The 26,233-nt window shown below is 39.1% G+C and overlaps 1 protein-coding gene across 5 annotated transcripts in view; it reads right to left on the bottom strand.

Moving 5' to 3' along the window:
* TNS3 (tensin 3) overlaps positions 1–26,233 on the bottom strand; it is a 246,082-nt gene that overhangs the window by 71,076 nt on the left and 148,773 nt on the right. For all 5 annotated transcript variants that reach the window (XM_032182218.1, XM_032182221.1, XM_032182222.1 and 2 more), the window contains 2 exons: positions 23,923–24,027; positions 3,634–4,893 (listed from right to left, as the gene is read on the bottom strand). In XM_032182218.1, coding sequence (XP_032038109.1) covers positions 3,634–4,893; positions 23,923–24,027 — 1,365 coding nt within the window. The remainder of the gene's footprint in view (positions 1–3,633; positions 4,894–23,922; positions 24,028–26,233) is intronic.

Here is a 26,233-nt window from a genome sequence, read left to right as displayed (position 1 = left end):
GAAGCAAAGTAAGGCCACCCCTCTTGGGAATTGTCTGCTGCATTGCAATTAGATTAGACACAACAGCAAATTGCTTTGTTAATGATACTCAAAAGGATCAAAGAGCAGGCAAAGGACATTCAAAATTGCTGCTTATCACTCAAGAGCAAGAGACATGATTTTTACACAATGGAAACTCCTCTAGACACTACCAACACTAGCTGCAAACAATGGTCTTTAATCTTTAATGCACTCTGCTGCCTAAAGGTACTGGCTAAAGCCAAATATCTAAATCCTTACTAACCCTGCTCTCTACCTCTTTTACCAAAATATGTCATCCTGTGAGTTAGAAATCATTGCAAATGATGGTGGTATAGCTTACATCTCCAGATACCTTAACTAATAAACCCTTTGCACATACCTTCAAATTAGGAGCTGCAGCAAAAGAAAAGCACCCATTCAGTTTTGCTGCGTTCAATGAAACGAACTATAACTTCTCAACATGGACCCCCACCAGGAAATATCGGGTAAGAATATATAAGGCTTCTTGTAGCTGCCTCAATCAGATCTTATGAGTCTTGTAAGTTTTATACTAGCACCTTGTTTCAAAGAGACTACTAAGGCTAAAAGTTGCTACTCAAAACTGACAACAGTGGCAGCATAAGGCCTTGAAAAATCCAAGGTAAATAGTAAAGAAAGCACTTAAGAGTTAAACTTTTAAAGGATTATTTTTTCTAAACATAAGTATCCTAAGTTACTAGAAATATGACTAGAATGAGGCCCATAAATCTCAATACGACAAAGCTAGCACTAGAGGCCAACACAGGCCTTCAGTCTTGCATTCTATATCCTGGATTCCACACATTTCAGGCTTTCTGCAACGCTTAAACTGTAGATGCAGTTCATTCATCTGTTTTTTGGCCCTAAAAATGCATGGGTAACCCTTTACTTGCCAACTTGCTCCTGAAGTCTCTAATGTCAATGAAAGGCCTTGTTATGAGCTTCAACAGAATCTGATTTCAGGAGAGTTAAAGGGTGAATGAAGTACTTCCTCCAAGCAAAAAATTAAGAAATGACTTAAAGATCCAAATAATAGTTTATTCTGGTTTTGCTAGACAAGGTATACCTAATATGCTGAAATAAAAAATCACACAGAGATACTCAAGACAGTTATAAAACTGAGCTGAGGCTGGATATGGCTGCACAGTTTTCGTGTTTGAGTTCAAGAACTGCACAACTGTTAGAATAATGTCAGGCTGAGACATCACATTTGCAGACAAACTTACCAACTAAAAGTATTTTGTTTTGTTGGGTTTTTTTTGCTAACACAGAGTGCACTAAATTCCTTTCATGCTTGCAGAAAAGCTGCTTTCCAGCCTTCCATAAGGTGACCAAATTAAAGCATACTGGCATACTGGACCCATTTAAAATTTGCCAGTTATATTTCTATTAGATCTCACTAGTAGGAGCACTGAATGCTGACCTGAAATATTTGGCCTAATTATCTACTATCAAAAAAAAAAAAAAAAAAAAAAAAGTAACAACAACAGCAAAAGCAGTGTCACCAAGTAATTTCATCTAGCTTTTTGAAATGGTGTATCAGAATTTCAACATCTTTTCTAACAAATTATAAAGGAAGACTTAAATAGTTATTGGCACTAAGCTACACAAAATTGAGGAGAAATTCTTAGGAAACCTAATGCATTTAGTAATTAGCCTTATATACCTTGAAGCCTGAGATCCTTATAAACTCTTAATCTTCGCTCTATTTGCCTTATAAGAAGAAAAATATATGATATAATTTCTTTTAAACACAATAATGTGGCCAAGAGAGATGTTAGCATTTCTAGAAATTAAAGCTGGTACTTCCAGCTTTGTGCTACGTTACATGTATTTTGTTAGCCCTGGAGGCCAAGAAAGAACTTTCTTACACTTCCAGGCTGCTGTAGCCTTATGCAGCAAATAAATCTGATATATCTGAACACTTTTCAGTGGTTGACCTGCTCAGAGTTTGGTAGAGTTCAGAACAAAATACTGTATGGAACACTGCTTGTAAGTTCTTAATTAAATGAAAGTGCATTGGGAATCTTATCAATGTACATTAATACCTGAACTGAGGGAGCAATAGGACAGAGCCTGGCCTGTTTCAGTGGTGACAGGACAAGAGGCAGTGGGCACAAACTGAAACACAATGAGATTCCAACTGAATATCAGGATTTTATTTTTTTTTTTTTTTTAATATTTTTTTTTAACCATGAAGGTGACCAAGCTTGTCCAAAGAGATTGTGGAATTTCCCATCTTGGAGATATTCAAAAGGTGTCTGGACATGGTCCTGGGCAGCCTGCTCTATGTGGCCCTTTTTTAAGCACAAAATTTGGTATACTACTGTATAATAAACAGAAGATTTCTTCTGCTGGAAAAATCTTGTTTTCAATACTTGTGTATCAGCTAAGCATTTGGAAAGATTCAATACAACTACAAACTGATTAATTTAATCCCGTAAGAGTCACAAAACATATACTGCATATTAAAAACAAACAGTGAAGCAGCTTACATATTTACTATGGATTTCTGGACTTCTTTAGTCTTCAGTTACCCTTCTAAATACAAAGTTGTGATTTCACCTCCTTTACGAGAAATCACTGTTCTTGTTCCTTGTGAGGCTTGCACACTAACAGAAACCACGTGCTGCACTTAGGCATGGTCACCATCAAATAGTTTGACATAACCAATTGGGCTTGAGCTGAAGCAGCTCATTTGTGTTCACAAGGCCACAGAGATGTTCTGGCATGCTGGCTGATCTTACAATCAAATCCCAGAGAAACAAGCAAATTTTTTATTATACCAAAACTGGAGGTAGGAAGAGGGAGAAGAGGAAAGTAAGGGAAGTGGATATGTTCTGCTAGAGGAATTAGAACACACAGAACTTCAGACCATGAAAGCAAGACCAGAAAAAGCTGGTCACAAGTTTCAGCTACAGCATTAATGAAAGGTTTCAGTTGTCTTATACAGAGATAGCAGATGGTAAGCAAGCACTGCAACTTCTGTACTTCTCAACAGAACAACACTTCAGAAATAATATGTTTTAAAATACCTCACTGGCAAAGATCACTATATTCATGAAAGTATTGTGCAGAAATTTAATACAAAAGCATTACGCTAAATTTGAAGAGCAAATTAACTTTTTCTCCTACCTTAAGTGGAAATCATAAATAATCATAAAAAATATATAAAAACATCAAAAAAATATGAAACATTCCACTACAGATACCTTTTAAAAATGTCTCATGTAGTAATGTAGAATTCACACAGGAATTCTGCTCCCCTATCATCTTAACTTACAGCAGCAAAAAATGACAACTGATGATCTGCAGGTTAGAATTTGCTGAACAGTACTTTTCTCGTGTAAAAAGCAAGTATCCAAAGGCATTTAATAATCTTCAAAACCACATTTTTTAAAATCAGCGTGATTCCATAATGGACTGTTATATATCAGGATATCAGGAAGAACTCCTTGATAATCATCCTGAAAGTTTAATTCTTGATCTGAGGTCCTACAGCACCATATCAAGAGTAGATGTGCTGGGAAAAACACTTCAAAAACTATTCAAAAGCATTCAAACAGTATTGCCACACAATATTCAACAGCTTACCATGCTGGGAGGGATTCCTGTTTATGACCTCTAATTTCTCATGGAAGCCAGGGCTCCTGCCAAGCTCTTCCACACCCACATTAAGGCTGGTGAAACCATTTACTTGATCTGTGTCCCTGGTGACAGTGTTAATGCGGGTTGGGATAGGTTCAAACGTAGGGTCTAATTCCAAGATCAGCCTGTTCAGTTGTTCAATAGACTGATCAATATCCAAAGTTGGAGAAGCTGGCAAGTCCCCTGCATTCATTCTGAGATCCAGGCTATTTGCATCCCTCTGTGACACCGGCCCCAGCTTAAAACTCTCATTGCTAGCATGTTCTGCAGCTCCAGAAACACCTGGTATACTTCCTAGCCCCCTCTGCACAGCATCTCTACTACTGGGGCCGTGTGTTGGTGTGCCTGGAACTCGGGACTGGCTCTGGACATTGCCTGAATTCTCCACCGTGTTATGAATGCCAATCCGCATTTCATTCTCTGGGACAAAACCATACTGGTGAGCAGTGACCATCTGCTGCTGGCGAACCCAGGTCTGAGTAGAGTAGTTACTTGGGCCATAGGCTTGAGGCTGGGGTGAAACTGAAGGATTCCTTTGCAGTTGCTGAGTTGACTTCGGCTCAGTGCTTCCAAATGATCTCTCATAGAGGGGATCCACACCAATTCCCAGGTCTGGGGCAATAACACCGTGATGGTCCTCCCCAGTGTTACTTCCAAAGCCATCTGAGAGAAGGGAGTTCTGACTGCTCTTGTGGCAACTCAGATTCCCTAGGTGGGTAGATTGCTGCCCCTCTGATGAAGACAAAGTCCCAATGCTGTCCACACTGTGAAGATCATGATTAGGCATTTCGTCATCCAAAATATCAGTCTCCCTGTCCTTCAGTTTGGTGTTTCCATTCACATGAACCTGAGCTGGCACTATGTGGCGAGTCCCATTGTACTTGCTTCCAGCATCAGTCATATCTTTGGTGTTGCTGACAGAATCCTCCAAACCAAAGCCACTAAGTAGCTGGTCCAGTTCTGCCTTCTCTTGTGGGCTCAGCCCCCGTTTGACGCCTGGCACAAGGCGCTCCTCGGTTTTGTCTGTCCTGATGGAAGCTGTTGAGTGTCCCGAATCGCTGCTGACAGACAGAGTATGGTCACTGTGATCGGGACTGCTTGTCACAGGAACACCCTGAGCAACACCAGGGATGCTGCTGTCTGAAGAACTCTTCTTTCTTACTTTTGCATACAGACTGCCATCAATAGGACCTTGGGTATGCAGCACTGTGGAGAGATAAGAAAGGAAGAGAGAGAAAAAGACAAGGCATTATATAAGAGCATGTAAGGTACATTATGCCATACCACACTCAGAAGTACTGCTAATACTAATGGTATTGTTTCTGCAAACCTCAATTGGCTCTACAAATTCTGTATCAACAAATAGCATTGTCTTCCTTCATTTTTCCATTTACATTTCAGTTTATAACAAAATTCTTGATGTAAATATAACAAGCCATTCATCCATATTCTGGATGGTGAAATGCTTAATTGTGATCTTACCAGGCCATGATGAAATGATGTTCTCTCACACTGTTTTATGTCTCTACAAAATCTTCAAACTAATTTGAAGAACTGCCAGAACTTTGAGAGGCAGCTACCATGCACTCCATTCAGAGCAAGAATCATGCAATCACTGGTTCATTCATTTACATTTCATAGTCTAAATACACTATGAAAAATCATTTACTATTTTTTTTGGTGGTACAAGGGAACAACAGGATTTCAGTCAGAGCTGCAGTCCTTAGAATATACATAAGACCTCTTCAGAGAGGCATGCGTAAGCCTGTATCGGTTAAGACTATAAAATCTATATACATGTGGAGGTTGTGGTATGCACTTCATGTTTCCATTTTTAATTAGTGAGGCCATATTCCCTCAAGAATCAGAATGTAACTCCTTTCTCAACGATGAGGAGAAGAACCTAACATTATATCTGATCTCTGAGGTACCTGCTCCTCTAAAGTTTATGAATAGCAGCTCATAATAAAAAGAGGCTAGAACTTCTTTTTCTGTTTAGAACATCTTAGAAAAATATAGCAATTTTATAGGAAAACGCATCTACTTGGTTTACTAAGGATAGTTGTTGGGAACAGACAAATTCCTGCTTCCAATTACTTACACACAATTAGCACAGTTCAGTGACTTGGTTATGCACAGAACTGTGTGAGCCAGGTCTCACCTTCTTACAGGGCTAATGAAATCAACTGGAAGGCTTTGCTGAAGTAACCACTGGAATGGCTTTTGATCCTAGGACTGACATCCATGATCCCCCCTGCCCTGCTTCTTGCTGTCTACAGCAACTTGTCCCATATTCTTGAATCTTTCAAGCTGCAGCCACCATTCCTCATTCAAGTGTAATACATCTTAATAATTTTTCAATAAGCCACAAAAAAAGAATGCAAAACATACAGCAAGAAAGTCAAGAGCACCACAAATTAGAGATTAGACTTTCAGCCTCTGGACTGACAGCCTAGGTACAGACAGTCTGGACTGTCTGCGTGCTTTATCACATATGGAATATTTTAGACATTATACTTTACCACTAACAGGATTAGCAAACATATACTTTATAATAACATATATGAAATACATACAAAATGGGTAATTAAAATTGTTGAGAAAACTTTTTTTTGTCTGCCAGAAAAAAATCATAAACTTGACAAAAAAAAAAATAAACAAACATAATCCACAATGAGAACAATCTCTTCCATGTTATTTCAGTACTACCAACACTGGCAATAGATAAAACCACAGTACAATGAATAGCGATTTCCCTCTGGAGCATTTTAAAAGCTCAAGAGTTTATTTGAATCCACCTTTTTATCTAAACCATTTTTTCTCACCTCTGACTGCCAGGGTTATTTAAAATGCCATCTTGACATCATAGACCAAGGAAATTAAATTAAGTCCTAGGAGGCACATTCTTACAATGTATGGAGTAATACTTTATCAGATTTGCTTTTCCATCGTCCACACACATCACAAAGCTAAATTCAACTTCAGGTAGAGTATGGCTACTGGGCTTTTCCTCAATGATGAAAATGAACAGAATTCTATTTCTTACAAAAACCTGTAAGAGTAAATATTTCTAGCCAAGACAGCAAAATGAGTGGTTCTACTTCCAAAGGTTTTTTTAATGCTCATTTACAAAAGCATTTATATTAAGCAGAATTTTCTGAAGAACTTTTTCCTATTCATAGTTTAAGAATTGTTTGATAAAAAGAAAAACAGACCATTACAACTTAGGAACAGATAGGATTTTGTCAAAGGTAACCAACAGCTTAGTCTCCATCTGTGGCAGTTTCAGAATCAAAAGATTCACAGAGAAACCAATGTATCAACTCTAACACACATTTTCAAAATACACTTAAAATCGCACCACAGTGTTTTCGACTTTTTCTACAGGCAGAGTCTTCAATCAGTTTAAATGCTTATACATTGGAAGTTATAAGATAGGCTTAATAGATTTTAGCCAATAATTAAAGGACAGTTTTTTACTTTTTAGGGACTAGGTACTATGACTTGCCTATTGTTGACTTTTAAATTAGCACATCCAAAAGACCAAAAATATTCCTTTACAGAACAAGTCATCTGGCTAAGGGAAAAAGAAAGCAATTCCCCTTGCAATAGAATTTGTCTACAGGTGAAAGTAGAAGTTTCCTAAATTTATGATATAATGTGTAAATTCCACAGTGAAAAGAGCTGCTATGCATTAGGTCAAATATCAGTGTACAGGTATTTTTAAACAGTATTTATGAAAAAAAAATACTGTAGCTAAGGAAAAGACAGACAATTGACAATTTCTCAGACACTTCCATGCTGTGATTTCTCGTAAGTTCTCACTGCTGCTAGGACAATGAAGCACTCATGGAGCTTCAGCACAAAAGGACAGAAAAACTTTCATATGGCATTATTTAATACAGTTACCACAGTAAATTGAAAAAAAAATAAATAAGCAAGCAAAGTGGTAAGAGTAACTATTAGGTGGCATTTTCTTCTCTGTGTGGTTAGTTTTGAGTTTGAAAAAACAGAAAAGATAACACATAACACTGCTTTGATTTGAATACTTGAATATCGTGACACAAAACAGACTTGAAGATGTTACAGGTTTGAACTAGAACATGGTAACATAAATATAGCACTAGTACTCTTTCAAGAAATCTTGACTTTTTGATTATCCAAAGCTAGGCTATAAATCCTTCACACATGCTAGCCAGCCATAAATACCTCACTCCAGATGAAACATTTGAGCACACACATTTAGTTCCCCATACAAAAATGTTACATACAAAATCGTTCAACTTTTCAAGTACAATCAGAGAACCTAGGAAAGTGACAAAAAACCCTTCTGCATTTGCCTTCACTTGCCCTCCAAGTATCATTACACAGCGCCACAGCACAACAAAAGTCCAGATGAGAAAAGTGCCAGACTGCCAATGGACTGTTGATCTGAAGGTCAAGCACATCACATAAATATACTATATAATGAAGTATATATTTTAGATAGTGTGTATGTTCTTTTTTCACAGCCTTTCATAAAAAAAAAGAGGTTGAAAAAGTTGGGGTTATTTAGCCCAGAAAAGAGAAGACTCCAGGAAGACCTTATAACATCTTTTCAATATTTAAAGGGGGCATATGGGAAACATGGGAAGGGACTCTTTATCAGGGAGTATAGTGACAGGACAATGGGTAAAGAGTTTTAAAACAAAAAAGGGTAGGTTTAGATTTGATATAGGAAAGAAATTATTCACAGTGAGGGTGGTGAGGCACTGGAACAGGTTGCCCAGAGAAGCTGTGGATGCCCCATTGCTGGAATAGTTCAAGGCCAGGCTGGATGGGGCTTTGGGCAACCTAATCTAGTGGAAGTTGTCCCTGCCCGTGGCAATGGGGTTGCAACTGGATGATCTTTAAGTCTCTTCCAACCCAAAACACTCTGTGATTCTATGATATTTGTTCATAATACCAGGACAAACTATTCAAATACTATAACCTTCAAAATACAAGGTATTTACTAACACCTTAATTTTATAGCTCATCTTTTGCTCGATCATAATTTTGGAATACCTCTGCACTAGGACTTTCCAACTTTGCTTTACCCTGGCTTTTGTCCATGTTTTTCCCCACAAAGTGATATCCAACTTATTTGCAAATGTGAAGCTTCATATATAGTGAATATTTTTGGACCAAAGAAAATTAGAAAATATACTCGCAAAGCATAAATTTATTCTCTTCACCCTGATAAATAATGGCACTGCAGAGGCCTTATGTATTCAGTACCTCTTCTCAATGCACAGCTCAGTCCCTACTCTCATTTTTCCAAAGGAAGTACCACTCTGTAAAACATGAGAGTAATGTAGCTGTCAAAAAACCATGGGAAGTTCACAAGGGTGGAGACCTAAGTAATTCTGGAATTTAGTTAAACAAATTGAAGGGGCCCACTTTCTTTCAGTCTGACTTCTCTTCCCAGGAGGTGCTCCAATACACTGAATTGCCCAGGCTGAAGTCTGGCAAAATCCACACACTGAATCTGAAACACACAGACACACCAGTATCAGGAGCCCCCTTATAAATAGCCTCAAAGCGAAGGCTATGTGAGTATTTTCATTCCCATACCTTATACACAAAGAGCAACTTACATAAAAATTAGAAGCTGAAATACCAACACATACCCAATTCAGTGGCTTACATCCAAGTCCATGTTTCCTGGCAATGCCCTTCTTGAAATCCAAATACCTGAAGGCAGACTTGTGAGTAAAAAGACATTTCAGTCTTCCAGCCCAGCTTGTCCCCCCAGCTATCCCCTGTCTATTCACCACTTGTGAACACACAGACAAATGCAAGCCACCTATGTAAACACATATACCACAAATTCAACAAGAGCCATTATGACCCAGTCCACTTGAACATAAAGAAGGTTGTAAATATACAAACCTTTGCACACTGTTTCATTGTTCATGTTGCAGCAGGAAATATTACAGGAGATTTGGATGTTTTTTTTCAACCTCACAAATAAATATTTCTCTCTTCAGGCAAATATGGACAAGTCCAGAGTTGCATTCCTCCCAAGTTAAATCCTTTTCTGTGCATTTGTCTTTTCCTTTCTCCCTCCCTAACAAACACAGGCCCTCATGCCTTGCAAACTCTCCCCATACAGTTCCTATAAAATTAATACAGAAATACATGTGGTCTGTATTTCCAGCTCCTGAACCACAACAACACTTCTTACCTCTTTACTAGGCACATTCATGAACTTTCTGCAATAACCAATCAACAGCTCATTTAAATCAACTAAAACTCTCTAAGCAACTGTATACTGAGGAAATACAAGAGTTAAGGCAAACACTCCAGCTTAAAAAGGCAAGAAATGTCTCAACTCCTGCTGTTTGAGCTGCAGATGCTGTTCCTGCTCGTGGAGGTAAATAAATGGTCGTGCTAAAGAAGAATGAGACTTCTATTAGGAGAAAAAGCAAATGAAAATGTAAACACAAGGGAGGAGCGGGAGGGGACAATCAGGTTCAGTGAAATCTGAACTCCCAGAGGCAAAGAGGAATACAAATGCCTTGACTGAAAAGGTAATTCAGTATACAAGCTATTTCCTTACACTGGTCCTTTTCTCAGTCTATTTGAATATCTAGTGAAGCCAAGCAGGTTTCAATTTTCAAATCATTTAGCCACACACTCATGATTGCCTTGCGATTGCCTTTTTCCTGGAGCATGCAACTTTTAGAAAATACTGTTCTTCTGTATTGAACAATCAGGTCAGCCACTCGCATCACTGAAGTCTTCAAAAATTGTGCGTTATTGGAGTTCTCAGGCAAGAAAAACTTTCTGGAAGTCCTGTGGTGATTGCGCTTATTTTTATGTAGCAGCTGCTGCTCTCAAGCTCCCACACGCTGGCAGGCATTGACTCCTTCTCTGTCTCTGGAATGAATCAGCTCAAACTAGGGGGAGCAAGCCTGTTAGTTACTCCTTTAATAACAGCTGTATCTCACCACATGGCAGCCCACAAACTTCTGCTCTAAATATTCAAAATGTGTGCCTGCATCACCAAAAGACAGCCATGCCCCTAGACAACATTCAATTTTTGTTTAAGGGACTTTCAATTCTTTAATGACTTCTCATTTGAACAAAGGATAAAAGTAGCTCTCATATTCACAAAATACATCTACCTATTCATTGATTATGAAAGAGTCAGAAGTTAAGTTCAAACCCAATTCCAAAAAGTACACGCTTTCCTGTTCATGTGTTGCTGTTCTTACAAATCTGTAAATGGCTGCACATTAAATTAGTCAGGAGTCTGATAAAAGACACAAACCATACACACAGGCTATGCAGACAGCACTCTTTGAAAACCAGAGAACTGACTGTCTGTTCCTGGATTACTAGTAGGACAATACAGAATCTTTGAAAACTTCCGAAATTTACCTCAAAAATGTGAAAAGAAACAAAAAAAAAAGGCATATTCAAAACTCAATATAAATGGATTAGTCTCATATAAGATGCAACTTTTGTTTTGGTCTCACTACATTTTGTTTCACTGTGAGAAAAGAAAAAACAAAAATACGATGGCATTCCTTAGTTCAATTGCAGGCCTCTTCTGCTCTTTTGTAAGGCTACAGTTTGTGTGCTGGTGATCTTAAACCCTTAGCAGTCAGCAGGCTCGAACACAGAGCTGCAACACTAGTTAGAGTAGCAGAAGAAACCTGGATCAGGTAACATCAGCTCTCAACAAATTAACCTCTCTTATGGAGAGTTTACTTGCAAATGATTAATTCAGACAGACCTGTAATGCTGCTGTAATTTTATTGTCTTAGATGGACAGCTTTAGTGGTACTCCACAAAATCACAGCAAGAATGCTTTGGGAATTCAGGCAAGCTCTGAACAGCTAAATGTCTGTAATTGGAATTGTGTGGCATTATTTTTGTAATGGAGAGGTTGCAGGGGTGATTTCTCTTATAAGGGACCGGGAGCTGCCCCAAGTCTGATTATAACTAGTTCCCGCAAGTTCCAAAAGGAACATGCCAAAGGACAAAGCTGAGCCAATGAGCAACACTGATTACACCTCTATGATAACATATTTAAGCAAGACTAAAACAAAAACAAATATAAAAAACGCTGCAGCTGGAAGAGAGGAATGAAAATCAGGTTAGAAACAACTCTGCAAGCACCAGGGGCAGAGAAGAAGGAACGAGAGGAGGTGTTCCAGACACTGGAGCAGAGATTCCCCTACAGACTGTAGAGAAGATTAAGGTGGCACGTGTTTTTCCCCTGCAGCACGTGGAGAACCACAGTAAAGCAGATATCCACACTGCAGCCCATGGAGGACCCCATACCAGAGCATTTGTTTATATCCTGAAGGAAGGTGTAGCCCCTACTCACACAGAAGTAGGCTCCTGGCAAGAGCATGCAAGGGAGCACACACTGGAGCAGGTTTTCTGCCAGGAACCGTGGCCCATGGGCGACCCACATGGGTGAATTCTGTTCCTGAAGAACTACATCCTGTGGAAAGTATCCATACTAGAACAGTTCTTGAAGAGCTATAGACCATGGGAAGGACACACATTGGAATAGTTCGTGGAGGACTGTATCCCATGTGAGGGAGACCCCATGCTAAAGCAGGGGATGAGTGTGAGACAGAAGGAGTACCAAAGACAAAGCGTTATGGGCAGGTTGTAAGCGCCATTCCTCATCTCCCTATACCAGTCAGGGGAAGGAGGAAGTAGAAGAAGGGACTGAAGTTGAGCCTAGGAAGAAAATGTATGTGTGAGTGGGTGGGTGTTCTCACTGTTCTGCTCTATTGTTAATTGGCAATAAATTAAATTAATCTTTCCCAAGCCGAGTCTGTTTTGCCCATTACAGTAATTTATAAGTGATTCTCCTGTCTTTATCTCAACCTATGGGCTTTTTTCATAATTTTTTCTCCCCATCCAGCTGAGGATGAGTTAGAGAGCACCCTGGTGGGCACATTGCAACCAGCTGAAGTTAACCCACCATGACATTGCCATGGACATCATAAGAAAGATGGTCTTAAACCACATCACTCAACTTTTTTTTTTTTTTTTTTTTTTTTTTTTTCCTGATGATTTGTCTGTATCAGTTCCAGGCTTCCTGGGCCTCGTGACTCTGCAGTACTGAGCATTTCCGTTTCTGTACACAGAATGTACACATCTGAGGACATTCAGATTACTCGGTGTGCCAGTCAGGCCCATTTCAGGTACAGGACATTTAAATTCTGCAAGTTCTATGTTTTCCAATATAGAGCTCTTTAAAACTTTTATGCTGACTATCAGAGTACAGATGATGCCTGATCTGGCACTCAGATCAGCAGAGAAGGGTCATGCAAATGAACTGATCACAATGAACTAATAAAAAGTTCATGGGGGGGGGAAAAACAAACAAACATGGATCAACATTTTCAATCTGTATCAGGTTAGGCCTTCACACTGTCTAACTGTGGTGCTTTCTTGAATTTGGAAAGCTAAAATCACATTTAGTGCAACTCTCAAGCCGTGATCTAAGAAGCAGGCCTGAGTCAGTAAATCTTACAAGGCTGCAGGATGAATTCTTGGTTCATAAACTTCCATCTGGAAATCATGTAATCCATTTTTAGAAAGTTTTGAAGACAATTGTATTTTGAAGATAACACAATGGACTGGAGAAAAAAAAAAAAAGAAAAAATTATGAAGTCATTTTCTACCACTGTTTTTTCCTTCCCCTGACTATCCAAGACATCCAAGCAAATGTTGACGTTCACATGAGTATTCAATTTTAAAGAACTATTTTTCCAACATGAAGTAGCAGTAAGTCAGTCATCAGGAAGCTGCTTGGTTTGCTATGTTTGCCTGTCTTTAACAGAAAAATAAAAAAGGATGAAGAAAATCAGAAAGAGGCATGTACCACAAAAATCGCGACACTTGGAAAGGAAAACAGCCAAGAGAGTTGGTGGTAGGAAAATGCTAACAAGCAGGACCATCGGGCTCACATGAGGTCCTTAAAGCTTAAATCTTTTGAGAAAAAAAGGAGGGGGCATCCAACACTTTACAGAATTCTTATCATTAGCAAATGCTAGTGTACATTTCCCAGCCACTCATAAGGGTCACATTTGGACTTCAATGATTTTACTAGTACTCTGGAGTTAGAAAAAATTGCTTCACAAAGCACAGTTCTAGACCAGAACACACACATATAAAGCACAATGCACAAGGGAGTTCAGTGTACATATGCCTGGCTGCAGGCAGAGAGAGGGAACTTAATTGCTTCTCTTTCTGATCTTAGGACAGTCACAGAATAAGCAAGCATGAAATCGTAATTTGTACTAAAGTATTTTCAGTTCATTTATTTGATTCATTCTTTCATTCTCTGCTGCTGCCATACTAACTCTACTGCCAGGCAAGTAAGTTGTTATGAGAAAAAAGATAACTGATACCTAAACCATAACGAGAGTTATTTTTCCTTGCCTAGTGAAGCTAACAGGTAGGATGTCTCATTGTCTTCACAAGAGAGAGGCAGAGCTGTTCAGGAAGCAGCTGCAGGGAGGGAACACACAACTGTGGCAGAGATTTGCCTTTCAGGACTCTTTATTTAACCTTTTAAGCAGACTGTAAGGTCGGGTTGAGAAGAGCTTCTTCCTGAGGTATATGTGCATGGAAGGAGATAATTATTTGGGCATTAATGTTTAAATTAATGATATTAATAACAATAGACTGCAGTTGACGTGACTAAGAAATACGCAGATGTGAGAAGGTAAGTGCAAGTCTGCTCAAGAACCCAAGTAAGCTGGGTGAGAAACGCATGAAAAAGCAGTGTTATGTGGCCCTGAGATAACAGCTGTTGGAAGTTATGTAAAGAGAGAACATTACCCATAGTCACATGTGTTATCTTCCTCCTAGTTTCTGATTATCTGAATCCTTCTGTGCTGAAGAGAGGTCCTTTGCACAGTTTTATAAAAACAGAACTGCAAAAGATAGCTGAATGTACCAGAAATGCCCATTAAACCACTTGAATTTTACCCTCTGCTCTTTGGGTCTGAAAGTCTAATTACTGCCTTGACAAGTGGCTAGTAAATAACATGCTTGGTATAAGAGCACTGCCTACCATCAAGATATGATAAAAATTAATTGGAGGACATAACAAAAGCATTTTTAAAAGCAAATAATTGGCTCTGCAGTAGCTTTGAAATTACTTGACGTGGGCAACCTCTGCTTCAAATAAAGCCATGGAATTTTAAAGATAGTGATATCGGGGTGAGGGGGAGAAACCTTCACAGAAGGAAAAGCAGAAAAGTTACTGGAGTGCATAAAAATAGGATTTGAAAAAATAAAATGAGGACAAAGGAGTTCATAGGAAAGAGGAATGAAAGTACAGGCAGTAAGAGGCAGGAGGCTAATGGAGAAAAAGAGAGGCCTGGGGAACCCTTCTTCTAATCTGTTCTTGTTTTCAGACATAAAAACTTTCAAATTTTTTATTTATTTATTTATTTTTAATCTTAGCTATAGCAAGCCTTCTCTGATAGTTAGCATCGTTTGGGGCTTTTTGTTTTCATTTGAGACAAATTTAACTTAAGCAGAACATACAGATTGTATCTAACAAAATCAGTGTAGGTAAAATGCACCTAATTCCTCATTTCAGACACTGACCTATTGATATGCTTACCATCTGGGTAAAACCAAAAATATTTTTAGTGCACACAGAGCTTGACAGGCCAAGTGAAGCTGGAGCTCAGCTTAGCACTTAAGTAAATATGCAAGACTTTCAAAAAGGTGTTCAGGATGCCTCAAGACATACTCTTAAAGAAAATAAGTCACTTTGAATCAATAAGCCCTTTGAAAGTCCAGCCCTTGACTGCATTTATCTATCATCTGCTAATTGACCTATCTAAAGTGCTATGACTTTTTGTTGTTGTTGTTGTTGTCATTCAATAATTATATAATAACAAACAAACAATCAAGAAAAACATAAACATGGACGTAAGAGATTACAGACTGGAATGAACTTAGTTAATCAAGCACAATCTTAAAAACACCTGCATGAACTTGACTCATTCCTTAACATACAGAGGCAAAGAGTATTTAATCCATGTATTTCTGTACTGGTTTAATCAATGCTCTAATAAAGGAGGATCAAAGGGAGAATTACAGTGTACCTATTACGGCACAAGTGGAAATGAAAACTTGCAATCCTGTGTTTATATTCAGTATTACTGGCATACAAAACAAACCACTTTATATTAATTTATCTCCAACTTATTGTTGGTGTTTGCACTGGGTTTACATAGCAAGGTTTTGGTAGCCAGGGGCTGCAGGGGTAGCCTCTGTGAAAAGAATCCAGAAGCTGCCCCATGTTAAATAAAGGCCAGTTTCAACCAGCTCCAAAGGGACCTGCCCAGAGCTGAGCCAAGTAAGTGATGCTGTTTGTGCCTCTGTGAAAGTGTATTTAACAAAAGGGGAAAAAAAAATAAAAATTAAAAACTGCTGCAAAACAGCAGCTGGGAGAGTGAGGAGGGAGAAACAGCCTTGTAGACCCCAAGGTCAGTGAAGAAGGAGGGGGAGGAGGTGCTCCAGGCACCAGAGCTGAACTTCCCCTGCAGCCTGTGGTCAGGACCATGGAGCAGGCTGTCCCCCACACAGCCTGTGGTGTACCACGGCAGAGCAGATCTCCACGCTGCAGCCCATGGAGGAGCCCCCGGTGGAGCAGGTGGATGTGGCCTGGAGGAGGCTGCGGCCCATGGAGAGCCCCCGCAGGAGCAGGCCCCAGGCCGGAGCTGCAGCCCGTGGAGAGGAGCCCACGCAGGAGCAGGGGGTCTGGCAGGAGCCGCCACCTTTGGGGAACCCATGCTGGAGCAGTTTGCTCCTGAAGGATGAACCCCATCGTAAGGGCCTATACTGGAGAAGTTTGAAGAGCCTGTGGGAAGCCCATGTAGGGCCAATTCTGGAAGGGCTGTATCCCATGGGAGGGACCCCACGTGGAGCAGGGGCAGAGAGTGACCGTGAAGGAGCGGCGGAGATGAAGTGTTACAGACTGACTGCAACCCCCATTCTGTGTTCCCCTGCACTGCTCGGAGGGGGGAACATAGAAAAGTGTGGATGGGGGAAAGGTGTTTTTAGTTTGCTTTTAGTTCTCACTGCTTATCTCCCCCTTTCCTTTTGAGGAGGGGGAGTGAGAGAGCGGTTGTGGTGGAGTTCAGCTGCCCAGCTGTGTAAAACCACCACAGTCTCATGATTAAGAATAACCAAATTTAAAATAAGAAATTATAACAGTCCAACGAAGAACATACAAAATGTTAAGAAATATAAGACATAAGCTTCCTCAAAGAAAAACAATCAAAGGCAAACATTCCAAAGCATTTCAGATTTTGTTTCAAGATGCCAGCATTTTATAGGGCAAATTTTTCTATTTTCTACAAATGTTTTTATTTTGCACTGTTGAACAGGAAAGAGGGAAAATTGTTGTAGGACACCTTGTTATCCCCACCTTCTAACAAATCTCTCATTGTCTCAAAGAATACTGCATCCAGCTGGTGACTAAAAGCTGGAATTACCTTTTATTCACTAACAATTTATTTTTCAGCTTCACTCATCACAAATGGCATCAAACCAGCTGTTTTCTTTGGTAGGCATCTGCATTCCTTTTAAGCTACCACAGCCAAGCAATTTTGCCTCAGCCCTTGAGTTTTGCAATCCTGAAAGGCCCCTCCGGGAAAACACATGTTTAACTGCATGAGAGGGCACCTCCCTATTCAATAGCTATTTACTTTGGGTTGAGAAGGAGAAAAAATGGCGATAAAAGTCAAACACCTCTTCTAGTCACATGACATAGGTGCATACCAGAATGTTGTTGATTGCCTACCTGGTGACACTTCGCAGACACTTTTTTTTCTTAAAAGAAAATTTGTGGGAGCAGGTCAGTGTATAAACTGCTAGAAAATTTCTTATACAACAGTCCAGAGACATAGGAATTTGAATTCATTTTGCCCTACCCTATTTAGCTTGAATTAAAAACATCCTTTTGTTTCCAAAATTGTTTCTTTTCTAATTAGCAAACATTATTAGCTAGCCAAGCCAGTTTGCTAGGAAACAAGCAGCAAGGTTCATAATAGAAAGATGGTTCCAGTCTTGTAAAGACTTGCTGAAAGTCCTGCTCTTGTCATTTTTAGCAATTTGTAACATGTGCTCATGTTCTTTTCTTTCCACAGGCTGTAGAGTTGGCAGACAAAAGACCGCAGTGGGATCTAGCAATCATTAGCAGAAGTGAAATGTCTTAAAATGGAATACTGAAAAAGAATTTTGTGCACTTTTGTTGTCAATCCACTGAATTCAGTTAAACAAAACAAATAACATTTTAGACAATTATAACCCCTTTGATGCTATCAGTTTTATTCATCAGTAAAACAACAAAAAAAAACAAATGCCAACATCTTATCTCAACAAACTGAATAGTAGACATAAATAGCAGTACAGCATCCCAGTCACACACATCCCATGGTCATCACCTTAAAACAGAGTTGTTCCTTCATGGTAGATTCATTCTCTCTAGAATAACCTTAGTGTGCTATTAGGATATTGAGAATAAATCTGAGATAAAGCAGCTTTCGACACTGCAAAAGGAACCACAGCAGTCATCTTTCCTTTTAATTACTCATATTCCCTAGCAAAAGGAGTTTCTGCTCTTTGGCAATACATATAATTTTTATTTTAATGTATCTGATTTTATTTTCAGAACACCTCAAAGCCCAGGCTGTACTGGGATCGTCCTGTGATTTCCACACAAAATAATGGTTCCTATCCAAAAGGGGAGTTGCATTTTCAGCAGATTTTAAGTGTTTGTTTTAACAATATCATCTCTTACCTACTGTATAAATAATCCTGAAAATGTATTAATGTGAACTGGAAAAAAAAAAAAAGTTCTATTAATACATTTTATTAATGTATTAATCAAGGAGGGGGAAGAAACACATGACACAATACAGTGAGTATAAAGCACATGAAAAGTTTTCCAGGAGGTAGAAGGTGGGAACACTTATTTCCTTCAACATTCCCTTCCCATAAAAATTACTTCATCTTTATTTACCACTACTTTCCCTCTCCCTTTGAATACCTCCAAAAATATCGCAAACAAACTAAATCTCCCAAATTCAATTTAAATATAAAGGAGTGTATATGACCTTTGCAATCAAAATGAAGACAGTGAAGTGTGGCTGAAAATATGTGAACTACAAAACTCCTGAAAAACATGATTATCAACTGGAATGAAAACACATTTAAATTTCTTGAAATAATAGAAGGTACTATTCATTTGTTACCACAGGTTGTAAATTTCTGTCAATGCAGCAAACGAGAAACCTTCTGTAAATCTACAAATATATCCTTTATGGTACTTGCTGCCTTAACACTGCAAAAATAGGAGTACTCAGCACAACCAAAAATCATTTCTGTTCCTACCTGCCCACAAAATACATTTAAGACTTGATGAGTACCATGACTTTAAAACCACAAGAAAACCAATGACAACTATCTCAGACTTCTACATGGCAAGAGGAAGATGTTTCAGTTCTTGTGGTTTCAAATCTTACAGTCAGCTGCAGGGTTTTAAATCCACATAACAGAAGTCTCTGTGCAAATGTACTACTTGAGGAAGAAGAAGTTTGATACAAACTCAGAATTAAAAACTAATAAAATCTTCAATTTATTATGGAGGACTATTAGTGCAATATATAACAGACAGTTCTCAAGTGATTTAAGAGAAACAGCATTTATGAAACAAAATTCAACTAATTTATTGCTTCCCAATAGTCAAAATTCCTGTACTGTTAAGAATAAGGGATAAAGAACTAATTCCAAAGAGCAAGCTAGCCTTTCCATATTCAATGCAAGCATACTCAACTTTATTATCATCACAGGGTTTAAGGTTACTTAAAAAGCAATCGTTTCTGTCTGCAATACTGTATTACACTAATAAAATAAGATAGACTCATGGAATCATTAGGGTTGAAAAAGACCTCCAAGATCATCTGGTCCAACAATCACCCTACCACCAATGTCACCCACTAAACCATGTCCCTAAGCATCAGGTCCAATCTCTCCTTGAACACCCCCAGGGACAGTGACTCCACTACTTCTCTGGGCAACCCATTCCAATGCCTGACTGCTCTTTCTGACATGAAATACTTTGAGTACCTATTTATTTTTTCATGTCCTTTCATCTCTTGTTCTTTTGCTAACAATGCCGAATAAGTGTAGGATTGCAAAAGAGATAAACAGCTTTCTTTTTCACTATTTTTCCATTTTAACACACTGAAAATAGCTTGGAAATAGCTGTTACACACATACCTACAAAGGAAACCATGTGCACTTCAAAGAGTTTGGCTGTAGCCTTTCTGGCCACCTTGATTTGGAATTTCAAAACTCTTTTTGAAATGAACAAGGTGCGTAACTGCAATACAGGAATACTGTCACCTTCATGTTATTCCTACTGAAATTCCCATAGAAAGCAGGCAGAAGTAAAACTGTGAAGTCCAGTTCCTACAAAAGGCCAGGAGTAATGGAGTAGATCTGAAACAGGCACCCCATGAGACCCGTCCACATTTTAAACGTGTCACCACTGTCAGGCAGACTTCCAAATGCACCACATCCTATATCTGAGGTATGAAAGAGTTTCTTTCTATGACTTCATGATTGTAGCTAAAAGATCCACATGCAAAGCTTCTTGACTTTGCTCACTGTCTGGATATGATATTAGCATCTCCTGTTAGTGGTCTCTCACCTGTGGTGAAAACCAGGCTTCAATACAATCTTTTAATGCAAAAGCATGATATTGAACAACTGCCGCAAACCATAAGAGAAGTCTGTCCTGTTGTAAGTCCTAAGTAAAGGAAGACCTAAGCAAACTGTGTTTACCTTGAATGGCAAATTAGGTTTACCTTTGTTTTGAATACAGATTTCATCCTTAGGAGAAAACATAGCTGTTCCCTTGTGCATATGTTTTAGCCACTCTTGATCTTTTGCCAAAACTATGCAGAGACAGATGCTCTGCCTGCAATTCCATTGTTGAGTTCCATAGGTTCACATTTATCCTGCCTCTTAAATGTTTGCTTGAGGAAAGAATATCTGGATACATCTCATGTTTTTATGGTGCATTCTCTAGCTTCTCTAGTGACTTTTCTACAGATGCATAATAAATTTCTCAATATCCATGCCAACATATCATATTTATATTGCATCTCAGGTAATTGAAAATATATCAAGCACACAAATTACCAAAAAAAAAAAAAAAAAAAGCCTATTAAATAGCATATATGACTTCCAAACATGAGGAAAACAAGGTAATTGTACTTTTGAATGGTCTATGATGAAGTCTTCTATATAAAGTCATTAAGATATGAGCAACGTACTGTTCTGTATGTTCCAACAATGTGCTGCCTAAACATTTATCTCTGCTTTCAATTTCCTGTACTGATGTAGCTACTTATAATACAACGCATGAGGATGGGAAGGTCAAATCTGTCTATCCAATGAATCTTAGCAGCTAAAATATTTAACATCAATTCACTGTTTGCTGACAGTTATGTTTACACAAAGTAGGGGATAAGAAAGGAAGCACATGCCACAGAAACATCCTGAGCACTGCCTCACTGCCTCCTAAAAGCACAGGATCAGGCAATTCCGAAATATCGGAAATCAGGCAGGCAGGGCAGAAGGCCAGCCTGGCTGACCAGGGATCTTCTTCTGGAGCTTAGGCATAAAAAGAAATATGTAAGGCTGCTGGAAGCAGGGTCAGGCAACATGAAAAGACTACAGGGTTGCTGTTCGCATTTATATGGAGAAAATTCATGCAGCCAAAGCCCAATTAGAGTTGCAGCTGGCCAGGTCTGTGGGAGACAATAAAAAAGGCTTTTTTTTAATACTTAAACACAAAAAGGAGGACCAGAGAAAACATAGGTCCACTACTTGACGGGGCTGATCACCTCACAAACAAGGACATAGGCAAAGCAGAGACGTTTAATGCCTTCTTTGCCTCTTTCTTCAATGCCAATGATGGGCTTTGGGACCTCCTGTGACCTAAGCTGGACAACTATGATGGTGGGAATGATAAACTCCCAGTCAACCCTGAACGTGTGCAGGATTTGTTGCTCCACCTGGATCCATACAAGTCCATGGGGCCAGATGGGATTCATCCTAGGGTACTCAGAGAGCTGGCTGATGTCATTGCTGGACCTCTCTCAATTATTTTTCAGTGGTCTTGGGAATCTGGAGAGGTCCCAGTAGACTGGAAGCTGGCAAATGTTGTGCCAATTTTCAAGAAGGGCAAGAAAGAAGACCCTGGTAATTACAGGCCTGTCAGTCTCACCTCAGTGACTGGTAAAATTATGAAGATGATCCTTGAAGTTACTGAAGCACACCTGGGGGACAATGTAGTCATTGGTCATAGCCAACAGGGGTTCACGAGGTGTAGGTCCTGTTTGACAAATTTGATTTCCTTTTATGATAAGATCAACCAACTAGTTGATCAAGGGAAGCCAACAGATGCAATCTTTTGGGATTTCAGTGAAGCTTTTGATACATTTTCTCATAGGATCCTACTGGAAAAAACGTCCAGCATACAGCTAAGTAAAAACATCACACAATGAACAACCGACTGATGGGTAGGGCTCAAACGGTTGTGGTAAATGGGGCCGCATCAGGCTGGTGGACAGCCCCCAGGGCTCCATTTTAGGGCCGGTTCTTTTCAATGTTTTCATAAACAGTTTCAATGTAGGACTAAAACATGTTTTGAGCAAATTTGCTGATGATACTAAACTGGGATGGATTGTTGACTCTGTTGAAGGTGGAAAGGCCTTGCAGAGAGATCTGGACAGATCAGAGAGCTGGGCAGTCACTAACCACATGAAGTTTAACAAGAGCAAGTGCTCGGTCCTTCACCTGGGACTGGGCAACTCTGGCTGCACGTACAGACTGGGGGGAGAAATGCTAGAGACCAGCCTCACAGAGAGGGGTCTGGGGGTTTTGGTTGACAGCAAGCTGAATATGAACCAGCAGTGTGCCCTAGCAGACAGGAGGGCTGCCATCCATGGAGAGGAGCCCACAGCGGTGCAGAAGGTCTGGTGGGAGCTGCTGCACGTGGGGGGCCCGTGCTGAAGCAGGCTGTTCCTTAAGGACTGTGTCCCACATATTCAGCCCATGCAGTTCTTCTTCTTCTCCCTTCCAATCCCTACAATTCTGTGATTCTATGATTCAAGAACTGATGTTTGTGGGAAGCCCACACAGTAACAGTTCAGGAAAGACTGCATCCTGTGGGAGGGGCCCCACACTAGAGTAGGGGAATAGGATGAGGAGGAAGGAGCAGCTGAGACAGTGTTAGGGATTGAGGTAGAACAGAGTGGATGGAGATGAAATGCTGTTTTTATTTTGCTTTTAGTTCTCACTGTTCTGGTCTGTTATTATTTGTCAATAAATTACATTAATCTCCCTATGCAAACTCTGTTTTGCCCATGATGGTAATTGGTGAGTGATCTGTCTGTCCCTACCCTTGAGCCCTTTTCCTTCATATTTTCTCCCTCTGTTCCTTTGAGGAGGGTGTGAGAGAAAGAGGTATGGAGGAGTTTAGCTAGCCATTGGTGTGAAACCACCATAGTACTTACATGAAGACTACATCCATTAAAATCACAATCACTCCCTCAGGCAAAGCATCAGGAAAGCATGCACTCTAAAGTCAGAATATGAAGGCTGCTATTGGAAGCTTTTATCTTCTGCATTTACCAGCATATTACAGAAAAAAAAAATCTAAAGAAATAAAAGGACACTTCAGAAGTTGGCATATTTATAAGGTAAAATTTGCAAATATGCACATCTTTGCCCATTCATTTATCTATCATTTTACAGACTAATGCACCTCCTGTAACATTCCAGATAATATAGTAAGCACTTAAGGCCACATCATTTTGTTCTTAAAATTCCATATTAGTAGTCAAACTAGAAGCTTTACAATAAAAACTTTTTAAAGCTAGTTTACAAATAAGTAACTCATACCAACCATTTGCAACTCAATCCAATTCAATGTATTAACAAGAATCTCTTTTAAACAGCCTTCTTTCTATGGAAGAGTAAAGAGCCACTAAGATTAAAGAGACAGTGGTGGACAGCAACTTAATTCCGCACATCAGTGAGGTGGCAGTAGGTTCAAGTAAATGATATCTCTTTCCTCCCTTTCAGACACTCTTGCACAGTTGCCAAAGGTTTTGCCTTAACAGAATTACTCACCTTCCCCATCAGGGCTCATATTTTCATAGGAGTCCCAGCGTATCAGCGGGTCTGAGGTATTGTAATCAACTGTCACTCCATGGTCATTCTGAAGGTGTTCACATCCTAAAAAATTAACATCTGTTTGAGACAAAAATCATATCTGAAATGATATATACACACATATGCATGTGGCCTTCTGATAGAAGTCTGTTCCTGCAAATACAATACCATGTTCTTAGATAGGGAAGAAAGATTATATAAACCAACTAAAAATAGCCTAATTTATGTTTCATTACAGAAGGAACAAGCACAGAATTTTATCTTGAGCTTCTTGTTTATAATGTAGCTCTGATAACTTGTATCAGCCCCAAAACACCATGAACACAGCTGACCACACAGCCCTACAGGAAGACATCATAGAGCTCTGTGGCTGTGTCTGGAGAAGCATGTTCTTAACTTGTTTTTAAGAAGTACAGTGTTATATGCATGTTGTGAAGCTTTCAAAACAAGGATGGTTAACATTAAAAGGACAAGAATACCATGGTCCTAAACCTTAACATGAAGGAAGAGAAAAAGCCACATTTGTCTCAAGCAGATTTAGGAACCTTGTTACTTAAATATTTACATGCCTAATTCTCCTAGCAACTGCATCCTTTCCTAAAACTTGTATCACAAATTGTTATTTTCTAGGATATTGTGTTCAGTTTTGGGCTACCTGATACAAGAAAGATATAAATAAAGTGAAGCAAGTTCAGGGGAGGGCCACCAGGGTAGTTAGGACAGAAAGACTTGCCCTGGAACGACAGGTTGAGGAACCAGGGTTTCTTCAGCCTGGGGATGAGATGGTTTGGGGTGACCTTACAGCAACACCCCCAAAGGCTACTGAGGAGACAGAGCCAGGTGGGTGCAAGGTGGGAAGATAAGAAGGAACAGACATAAATTAAACATACAGAGTTTCCTTATCTTTAGGAGAAAAAATAGTTCACTATGAGGGCTGTCAGACACTGCCCAGAGTCTGCCCAGAGAGGTTGTGATGTCTCCATCCTTAGAGGTTTTCAAGACTTGGCTGGATATATGCTTTGGCAACCTGGACTGATCTCACAGATGACCTCGGATTCAGCAGGAGGATGGACTAGAGATAACCTGCAGTTATTCTATAATACTTTCAATGTGGAAAAGTCATTTGCAGAAACTGTAAACAAGTATTTCCAAAGTGAAATCTTCTTCCTAGACAGTTAGGAAGACAGCAACTGAAAACTAATTTCCAATTACTTAAAACCTTACATTCAGACAACTTGGAGCCTGCTAAAAAACACAGATCTGATTTGCCCTCTAAGGCAGATTTGAAAAAATTTTGATAATTTTTCAGCCATGTAAGGTGACCTCTCTTCAAGCATTTACCATCCAGAAATGTTCAGATCCAGCTGTGAGTGTTTATTTATAAAGCCATTTTTTTTCTTATATGACTTTCCAGCACGCTAAGTAAGATCTTCATGTTCAGCTAGATAGAATCCAGCTTCTTATTGGCTGCTACCACAAGTTTTTAAGTGATCAAACTGGTGAAAAAAATGAAAAGGAAAACATGCAATTCACAGGACGCCTAACAGGATTATGTATGAGACAGACAGTTCAGAATACTTAGTTTTCATTCAGTTTCAGGCTGAATCCATACTTTTGGAAACACTGCAAAATGAGTAAGAACAGATCCATTAACAGATTAAACTGCAATATAAAGCATGATCTTAAGTTCTTCTTGCAGGCAGTAATTATCTATGATCTTAGACATAATAAAATAGAATATATTCTGGAGGCATACAGTATATACCCACAAGCCAACTTCAGAGCAGGCACATCTCCAAGGAAATTGTAACTACATCTCCTTATGCTAAATTATAGACAGTCAAAACTTCACCACTTCAACAAAAATAATCAGTTATAACAACATCCAGAAAAAGTTATGGAAATGACCACTGCTGTCACTTATACTGGGTCAAGCTACCTATACTGTACATGTATACTGTGAATGTTTCATACAGACATAAAAATGTTTTCTACTGGTTGTTAGCAACTGTTGTTGTATACCCTTAAAACAAAGTCAGATAACTCCTATGCGGTGTCTTCATTAAATTCTTCACATTTAAACCAAAAACATAAATGTATGTTTACATACATAAATGTACGTAAAATATTACATATTTCAATGCTGAAGTTGAATTTCCTATCTTCTAAAAGACAAGTGAAACAAGAGAGAAAAAAAGTTGTTTTGTTTTGTTTTCAATTTGTTGTTGTTGTTGTTTTTAAGTATACATTTCAATGTGGTTTATATTTA

Source organism: Aythya fuligula, chromosome 2 (genome assembly GCF_009819795.1).
Source record: "Aythya fuligula isolate bAytFul2 chromosome 2, bAytFul2.pri, whole genome shotgun sequence".
NCBI classification, from domain to species: Eukaryota; Metazoa; Chordata; class Aves; order Anseriformes; family Anatidae; genus Aythya; species Aythya fuligula.
This window is presented reverse-complemented; position numbering and strand designations above follow the sequence as displayed.